The sequence below is a fragment of the Poecilia reticulata genome, linkage group LG5, assembly GCF_000633615.1.
Source record: "Poecilia reticulata strain Guanapo linkage group LG5, Guppy_female_1.0+MT, whole genome shotgun sequence".
NCBI classification, from domain to species: domain Eukaryota; kingdom Metazoa; phylum Chordata; class Actinopteri; order Cyprinodontiformes; family Poeciliidae; genus Poecilia; species Poecilia reticulata.
Window position 1 is genome coordinate 30,101,298 of NC_024335.1, and position 9,551 is coordinate 30,110,848.

General features: G+C 42.7%; 1 protein-coding gene across 5 annotated transcripts in view; it reads right to left on the minus strand.

Annotated features, from left to right (window-relative positions):
- Window positions 1–9,551, minus strand: part of LOC103465510 (semaphorin-3F-like) — a 74,085-nt gene that overhangs the window by 18,913 nt on the left and 45,621 nt on the right. For all 5 annotated transcript variants that reach the window (XM_008410426.2, XM_008410428.2, XM_008410427.2 and 2 more), the window contains exons 3-5: window positions 3,253–3,413; window positions 2,143–2,205; window positions 1,650–1,769 (exon numbers count right to left, since the gene is read on the minus strand). In XM_008410426.2, the coding sequence (XP_008408648.1) occupies window positions 1,650–1,769; window positions 2,143–2,205; window positions 3,253–3,413 (344 nt within the window). The remainder of the gene's footprint in view (window positions 1–1,649; window positions 1,770–2,142; window positions 2,206–3,252; window positions 3,414–9,551) is intronic.

The following is a 9,551-nucleotide window of genomic DNA, read 5'->3' on the forward strand; positions in this document are numbered from 1 at the left end:
CGCTCCAAAATTATCCTCAAAGGGTCCAATCAGAGAACAACAGGCCGTCTGAATTAATAAGAACCAGGCACGTGTAAAAACTGCTTGATTCCTGACTTTTGGTTTACGAGCTGGCCCGCCTCAGAAAAGGTGCTGTCGGGGGGCATGACTCGGGCCGTCTGTTTGCTGTTCCAGAGAAAACAACAGGCCTCATTAATGGAACATTCCACTTGCACCCCATAATGGGAGCTCCCACTTCCAATTACCAAACGTCCCACATCGTGGAGTCTGGCAGGTGGCCTGCCTGGATGAATGCATGAAGCGGTGGATGGATATGCGAGCGACTGGATGGAGGTCCTTGATTAGCCTGTGGTGCTGGAAGTGCTGGGGGCGGTGGGGTGGTCACAGACGAACTGTGTGTTTTTAAAGGGAACTCATGCAAACCGTGCTCTCTGGGATCTCTAGAGGAAGCAATAATGCAGAAGTTTAGTGCTATTTAAAATGGATATTCCCTTAATTGCCATTTGGGGACAAGTGTGATATTTAAAAAAATAAACAAATTAAAAAATAACAGTGAGGCGTTACTGGGAAGTGTGGCAAAGTCGTTAGTTCAGGCTTCCAGTAAATGCTGAGACTAACCAGAGAGGGAGTAACTGTTGTGTGTTGAGAGGCTGGTTGCTTTACTGCATGTGGACACATGGCACCAAGAGCTGGTTTACAAATGATGGAGGAAAACCGTCATAAAGGGTAGACTTTGGCCTGGTCCCAATACTCCCACTTCCACCCTTATGTCCTTCAAACGCACGTTCCTGCTGAAGGGTTCGAGTGCGTTGTGTGTCCCAGTTCTCTTTCGCCACGTCCCCTTGGTCCCTCAACCCACACTTTGGCTTAAGTCCACGTTACAGCAGACTTCAGCAAAGTGTATTACCCATAACACATTGCTGCGTGATGAATTGTGGCAGAGATGCACTAATTCGATATTCATATCTGCATCAGTCCTGATAGTGAAAGAAAATTCTACATCGGGTATCGGTGACAATGTCCCCGATCCAAAAGGGACGATCTATTCAATCTAATTTTATCCACTGTGCTGAGTGACGTCATGCTTTATTATTCATTTTATTTTTAAAATTCCTACACTTTCTGAACCATTTGAGAAAAGGTTTGTCGTTTATTTTTTACGTTTGACCAAGGAAGTCAACATATTGTTTCTGTCAGTTTCAGTTTCTTTATTATTTATGTGTTATTTTTACATGTTTGACCAAGCTTGTGAATCTATTGGTGTAGTAAAGTGTGCTGGATTGGTGCAGAATTATCAAATAAATTTGGAATTCAGAACATTTACTCTGTGCTTAAAAACATCATTTTAATTCAGCACTGTTTTTCTGTATCGTCTGAAACTGAACCTCAGATGTCTGTACCAGTCTCGGATGTTAAAAAAGTGGATCGGATACGTCCCTACACTTGAACCCCTCTGTGCACTCTGAGTAGAGTACACACTTCATAGAGGAACATATGGTGTGGTGAGTGTTTTGGGACAGGGCCAAGGTAAGGCGGTAGGAGGGAAAGGTTTGACAGGTGAATCCTTAATGCTGCAGGTGGAGAAAACTGTTTCCATCTACTGAGATTGCCTTCTGTGGCTCCTCAGTGTTCAGATTCTAGTTTCTAACCTGAGGTTTACGCCCACGGTTGACGAAGGTGCAGACTGGATTGTAGGCTCCTGTCCCGCAGATGTACAGGTGAGTCCGGTTCCATGGCTCAATCAGACGGATGAAGTTTGCACACTCCTCCTGGAAACAGAAAAAACAGTAACATTATTCCTGAAATAAAATCCAAATAAAAAGTCATTCTTGTAATTTTATTAACAGGTGCACAGTCTGCTGATTTGCCAAAATGAAGCGGTACAAAATGTAGAAATATTCCATAAACTATCATCCAGTGGAAGCCACTCTGTAATCTGTTGATGGCTAGGCAGGAGGAAATCCTTTTTTACTGGGTTGATTTCAAAACCTTTCAAACTTGCCATCCACATTAGAAGGAAAAAAAAAAATACAGAGAGAATTGTATACTTTCAATGCTCCATATTTTTGAAAGCGTTGATGGGAATCACCCAAACGGAACGACCCTGCAGATTTTACAAGCGCCGTCTTCACGCATACTTACGCTGGCATCCTTCCCGCTCACGAGGCATTCTGTCCGCCTTCGTTCGGACACTGGCCAATGGATCTGCAAAGGCGAGACCAGAATGTGTTACGATCAAACCTGTTACGCATCAATGTTGTCTATCGAATCTTTAGGTTAAAGCTCCAAAGACAAATCCATAAATGTCAATATGAGTTCTGCTGAAATGGCTATAATATTAAAATAGTTTAATATTTATGTCTTACAACACATTACAGAAACCAACATCAAAAAAGTGCAGTCCAATAAAAACAACCAATAAGGCTCCAGCTGGGAGAAGAAACAAACAGAAATGTTGATGCATTTCATTGGGATGGATAGTCCAAGACAAAGTAACACATAATTGTGAAGTGAAAGGAAAAATATCCATGGTTTTAAAAAATTTCTAAGTAAAATTCTGAAAAGTAAGGAATGTCTGTATTACATTCCCTTAATTTGGTGGTGGAAAAGTCGTGAAGAGGGAATGCTTTACTTCAGCATGAAAAAAAAAACAGGAAGAAAACCTGCTGGAGGTTGGGAAATCACTTGAAACTTTGACTAGACTACTGATTTCAGACCTAGCATATAAAATTTCACTAGGCTAACCTTGAACATTCTATGTTTTAGAATGGCCTAGTCAAAGTTTAGATCTAAAAAACTTTGACAATACCATCATCATACATGAATGTTCTATGGTATAATCTGATCCAGTTCTGACTGTATGTTCAGAGCTAACAAATGAACTAGGTCGTCTTAAGACATGACTAATTATGTTTTAGAATGAGTGAGTCAAAGTTCAGTTTAAATGTGTTTTATTGTTTAAATCTGAGTCAAGACTTGAAAATGCATCTTCTCTCATGATCTTCATTCAATCATACTGAACTAAAGATGCTGAACAGGTAACTAACATCTCCAGATGTGTAAACCTGATAGAGACAGACCCTGACTTGTAACTGCAAGAACATATTTTGGAAAAGACGTCAAAAAGCCTTTATTTTGATTCCACCTCACAGTTGTATGTTGTGTTGTGTTTTTGGCCTGGAAGCAGCTGCTGAGGTGAAGACGTTTATCCCAGATTAGGGTCATAGTGAAAGCCATAAATAGAAGTCTTACAATATGCGGACTCTTGTTGATGTCATGGAGGTCTAGGGACAGGATGTGGTCCTTGCTGCCAACATACATGCGGTCGTGGTCCTCATCCATACGGAGGATCCGGTAGTCGGATGCATTCAGCAGGTAGGCGAAGTGATGAGCTGTACCAGTGGACCTCAGCTCTGCATGGAGACAGAAACGGTTTTGTTTATGACAGCTTAACGCATTCATGTATGCACATTTTCTCATACACACAACAACTGACATACTCCTCATGCCACTGCGGCATAGCAACATGAACTTATCTGATGGTTTTCCATGACCACAACGGTAACCTAACACTGCACATTAGAGATAAGTGCTACCGAGGGGCTGTCACACTGTGTTGATAGCTTAATACCTCCTGAGTGGATCAAAAGATCTGGGAAATCTCCCACCAGAGACTGCCTGTGACTTTCTGTGGGAAGTCAGAGAAAACAGATGCAGGACTTTGATACGAGGTCAACAAGTGATTTCTGTACCACAGAGTGGGGCTCCGTGACCCTCTGATGGGTTTAAGCATTCCCGTTCTTGATGGAACGCCATTCTCTGAAGGTCAGAAAAGCGCAGCAAGCCTGTGGCAACACAATGTAGCGGAGATGTACTGGCAAGCCGAGAGGTACAAACTCTTCTGTCAGCTCGCCGTTGGAGTGTTTGTTTGATACGTTCTCCTTGGTTCAGCGACCAACTACAGGCAGAGCGGAGAAGCTGCCGCTCCAACTGCAGAGGTCACATGCCCCACCATAGACAAACACACTCCTCTGCCGACTATAATGAGAGGCAGGGACGGATGGCATTCACATATACTGCTGGGCAAACAAGAGTGCTCGCTCAAGGAGCAGGAACGTCCTGCTTCAGTAGCGAGATTAACTCTCAATCCACCTTTGAGGAATATTTTGAGGTTCTTTTACACTAATTGTGTGGCCAAGCTGCAGTGGAAAGAAACCAGAAGTATAAGCTGTCAAATACAGTTAGCTGTGTTTGGCTTTTACACAGCGATCTAAACAGAGGCCAGGTAGGATATAACGATAGAAGCCAAGGAGGAAATGTGGGATGTCAGGCCTGTAGAGTAGTTTTTGCACACGGGGGGTTACCTGCCCTTAAAAAGGTTTTGGGGCTGTGTTTTTTTGCAAGCCATGTATGTGTAAGTCATGTTCTGTGTGGTTAAAACTGTCAAGAAGCATTCCTTTGAGGTGTTTTAGAGGTCTGAACACCCAAGAATGCATAGCCATCAACATGTCCGGCATGAGGCCTTAAAATAAACACCATCTCTGGACCTTTCCAAACAGACTCCCCCGAGGAATCTGATCTTGGCCGTCTTTCCAGCCAGATCTAAATTTACCATGGGGGTTACATCAATAAGCAAGGATTAATAGCATTAGATTGGCTGTATTTGTATAGTTCGATTTAATAACTGTGTCCGTCGAAGGAATGTTTACAGGTTGGCCAGGTGATTGGCGTCTGTCAGAGTTCTCTCGCACAAGGTTGGACCCCTCGATTATTTGTGTAGGAGTCTTAAGCTGAATGATGAGTCCCTGTGTGTGCCTGCGATTGTACACACACACTTCCCGAGGGCCAGTTCAAGTCCTTCCTGAAGCAGGTTGTCAGCAGCTCTTCGGTTTGTGTTTGTTGTCAGAGAGAAGCTGGATAAGACCATCTGTCAGCTGAGGAGGGAATGTGAGCAGCGCAAAGCAACAGTGCGCCCTACAGAGAATTGTGCATTAGGAAACAAACGTGTAATCTAATCCCACAGCCACCGGATAACGAGCGCAAAGGGTCCTTTAAATCTATAATGCAGTGCGTTTGAATCCCGAGTCCCAAGATCAAACATCGGTGAATGACATGTCTTTCCCCATACCGTTGAAGAAACTAACTGTTGAAGAAACCCAACCTTGTGGATCGTTCATTATGGCCAAATCAGATAAAAAATGTCTTGTATAGCATGTACACCCTTTCAACTGTTTACAGTATCTCACATTACAACCATCCATACACTCCAATGCATTTTATTTGGATGTTATATGACAGACCAACAGTAGGGGGGTTGAATACAACAATCTTTGGAGAACCACCTGTGTTTTGATGTATTCCTTGGTCTGTACGATGCAACTCCTGAGGCTTTCACAGAACAGCTGGATTTGTACTAATATTAAACTAAACGCTATTTACTAATCTGGGGCGTTCTGAAGTCAATTGGATTTTATTTAGGGGTATCAAACTGACTTTGATAATGTCTCAAAACTTTTCCCAACAAATTCTCATTCCTCTTCCCTGTCTGGTGCAACTTCCTGTGGATCTGTCACATAAAATCCCAATAAAACACATTAAAGTTTGTGAATGACAATCTACTTTGACTTGTGGATACTTCAATACATTTGTAACTCACAGTATGCACAGTATTTTACACTGGACTGCTTTCTAAGAACGAGAATATAGCTGTTGGACTCTCTCGGAAAAGTCGGTCCAGCAATCAGACATCATTCCCCGTTCTGTCAGACTTTCCTCAGCTTAACCTCAAAGTCAACCTTCGCCTCAGGCGGGGCCAGGCAGCATTGTGCTCCGCTGAAATGTTGACCAAGGATGTATAATGGCAGCAGCCCAGCAGGTCTCCGGGCTGAGGCTGTTGCCTGCCAAGCTGCATGTCACAATCAGCCTGAATGAGACGTGTAAAGAGACTGCTCTGCTCAAGAAAAACACGGTCAAGAAGCCGTTAATCATGCCGCTCTGTTAATGTGAGCCGTCATTCCCAGGAGGCGGCAAAATGAGTCGCATTTGCTGCCGGAATCATTTAAAACGCTGGCAGCTAAATCAAATTTGCGAGTGATCCCTTTGCCATTTATTGAAACAGACGTATAAGATTACACCCTGAATCCCCAAACTCGTCTACAAAATTTGCAGTTGCAGATTACAATTACAGGAAAGGCTCAGGCAAGCTGAGCTGCTTTGCTCTTTGTCAGACACATTAGAGCAACACAAGAGACTTATCCGTGAGATTTAAAGGCTGGAAGTGGAGCATAAGTGTGTCTACCAAAGCCAGATAAACACTTAAAGAAGCCCATTACTGCACGTAGGTTCAGTTTGTGGGGGGGTTCAGTTTGTACATCATACTGCATGTCTGAATTTGTGCACAGGACTCTAAGCGGTTCCACAGCAGGATGGAGTGAGGTACGAGCGAGTCCTGATCTGGTTCCACTCCTCAGTCTGCTGAACGCAGGCAATCCAGGCCTCTCACCGAGCATCTTGTGGCGATGTTGGCCGACACAGCCCACTGCCCGTTCCCATAACTCAACGCTCCACCGCGGCTGTAAGGAAGGTCATTACCGGGGTTGGAGGACAGGGAGTGAGAGCTTAATGGCTCCTCCAGACATTCGAGCTCAATGCTGGAATCAGAGGCCCGATAAATGATAAATGCAGAGCTGATGATTGATCGCACAGGATGTGGGAAACTGACCAAGACACAGTAGCTTTATGAATTGTAAGGTAAGCGACTTACAATTTGCATCCAGACCTGCAAGGCAGCTTAACCTCAAAGTCAAAGCTACAGGTCCACAGTGCGACCATTGTTCAACAAGTAGGATCTGATACTCTGTTGGTTTTCCGTTGAGAGCCTGGTCACTACATTGATGTAAATACAAGTATTATTAGATGCTTCAGCTAAACCCCCAAAGCCTTTCTACACACATAAACCTTTAGAAAGCCCTTAATCCCCCCACACACACCAGTCCTACCTGGTTTAAATGTCTAAATCTTCCCATTAGGGACATGAAGAGCATTTCAATAGTTTCTTAGCCTGCAACTACACAGACCTTGCAGCTTTGAGTATTGAAGGATACTGAAATTCACCCATACTATATCATCACAAATCATACAAAGTTTTATTATTTTGTAGTGTAAAATGTTAGAGAAGGTTTGATCAAGTGATATTAACAACAATAGGTATAAGAACAACCGACCCATTTATTATTAACTAGCATGTTTGCGTGCAGGACAAGCGGTGCTGGACAGAAATGCTGGAGCGGAAATTTGGAAATTTTAGATGCAGGGTAATATGATCAGACACCCGTTTTTCTGGTTGATATCAGACCTCTGAATATTAGCAATACAAGCTAATGTTAAAGTAAGTCTCATCATTAGATGTGTCCAAAAACTAATAAAAAAAGTTCACATATTAAGGCTCCAAATATATTTAATAAATAACAGTTCATCATTTGTACCAAACTGGGCAGCCATATTGGATTGAAGTGTTTGTGTTGTGAGAAACATCCATTTATCTTTATTCAGGGAGCAAGCTTCCCATTTGTATTTCCAGCTTGGGAATGTTTTTATTTCAACTGAAACTTGCAAATGGATAAGTGCTTTTTTTCTCTCTTTATTGTGACAAAACACAACTGTTTTGCAGTTTAAAAATGCCTCGACTATGTGGTGGTAACAGGAAACCTTTAGAGAACCATCTGTATCTAGGCAGGTAGTGAAAAAGTTTGAGAAGCGCTCCCTCAGACCATAACAAGTAACTTTGTGTAAATGAGGAGTACAAACATGGAGAAGAGATATGGCACACTGTCAGACAGAGTCAGCCCCGTCCCCCCACCCCGTTCCCTCCACTCCATCCCTCCGTCTAGGAGAATACTTGGCTGCTCACGGTGATCTCCAGGGCTGCAAGGCCTGCATGTTACAGCCTATCTCTCCATCTTAAATTAATAGCTGACGGGCCACGTTTACTTTGGAAATATGCTCGGCCTGAAAAACTTCACAGGCAGAACTCGCTCTCATGAGCGAAATAAGAAATAAGGAGGTGCACCGCATTGCAGCTTTATAGGAAATTATTCCCCGATGCTGTTATCTAAAGGAAAGAAGGGGCTGAATTTTAGGTATCATGTTCAGTTAATGCTTCGTACCCCGCAGTGTGGTTCGGTTACCGGGCGGGACTTCCTCCCATTAAGAAAGGATAACTGCATCCAAAGTGACTTAGCAGTACACAGGTAATCCCACTCAAAACGCTCCTGGCTGTTTCTCAACAATACATCAGGTTACTGATGGGAAAAATTACATTTTCCACTTTTTAGACAAAAAAAAAATCTATTTTAACACCACCGTTTCATTTTCTCCCCCTTCTGTTTATTTGCAACAGAGGACGATATGACGTGGATGTAGTCATGGAGCCGAACCGATGCACGTAAACAGATTCTTCAGATCGACATCCTTGATCCTGACAGGGGGGTGTGTGCTCACCACTTGACACCGAGATGGGTGTTCTTCCAAGCTGCATATTTCTCAGGTTTCAAATTGGGAGAAATTAAAAGTGTGGGCCAAAGCCTCTGCCAGCACAGGGCATGTCTCTGCCTGCAGAAGTCCCTGCAGAGGAGTGTGATAAGTAGGGGGGTGGGGGGGATAAAATGTGGGCAAAGGGGAGAATGAGAAGTTTGCGGTCTGATTCTTGACCCTCAAAAAGCAAGAGAACCATGAACGAAATGTGTAGCAATGATGAACTCAGTTTACAGCTATTTGATTTTCAGTCTGAAAAGGACAAAGTGCACCAGTAGATTTATTCCGTCCATTTAGTTTCTTAAATTTGTATCGATCCGACATTGGTATCAGAAATCAGTCCAATATCAACAGATCTGAAGGAAAAAATGCATTGGATTATATCAGCCTGCATCTAAAATCTCCAATACAAGCACTCTGCTCCAGCATTTAGTCTGCTCCAGGATTTCTATTCAGCATTGGTCAGTTGTTCTCATGCATATTGTTGTTCACTAATGTTCTATGAATAATATCACTTGATCAAGTTTTGTCCAACATTCCACACCACAATAAAAGTAATAAAAGTAATAATTGGTATCTGCCAACACTCAAAGCTGTGATATTGGTATTGTATCAAAAGTTGTATTGCGATGCCCCATACATGCACAGAACCAGCTGACTTCAATTGTTCAGTTGTGACCCAATAAGACAATATCTAATCAATTAATACCATGTTAGATCAAAACTAACATGAACCAACTGTGAACTAGTCACTGTCTTCCACCAGTTCAAATCCTTTGTGTTTCTGATCACCATGATTTAACTTTCTTTTCTGCACTCTGTACCCGAAATTCTGCCAAAGCCATTTGACAAAGTTGGAGGCTTGTTTGACACTTAAGTGTTGTTGGGCAGCTTCAGTGACAATTCTTCATTTGTCGCCTCTATCAGCACAACGGGATAATTGAATTACTTCAAAGTAAGAGTCTCATAGGATGCCACACTTAAAACACACACCTTCATATCAAGGCCTTATATATATA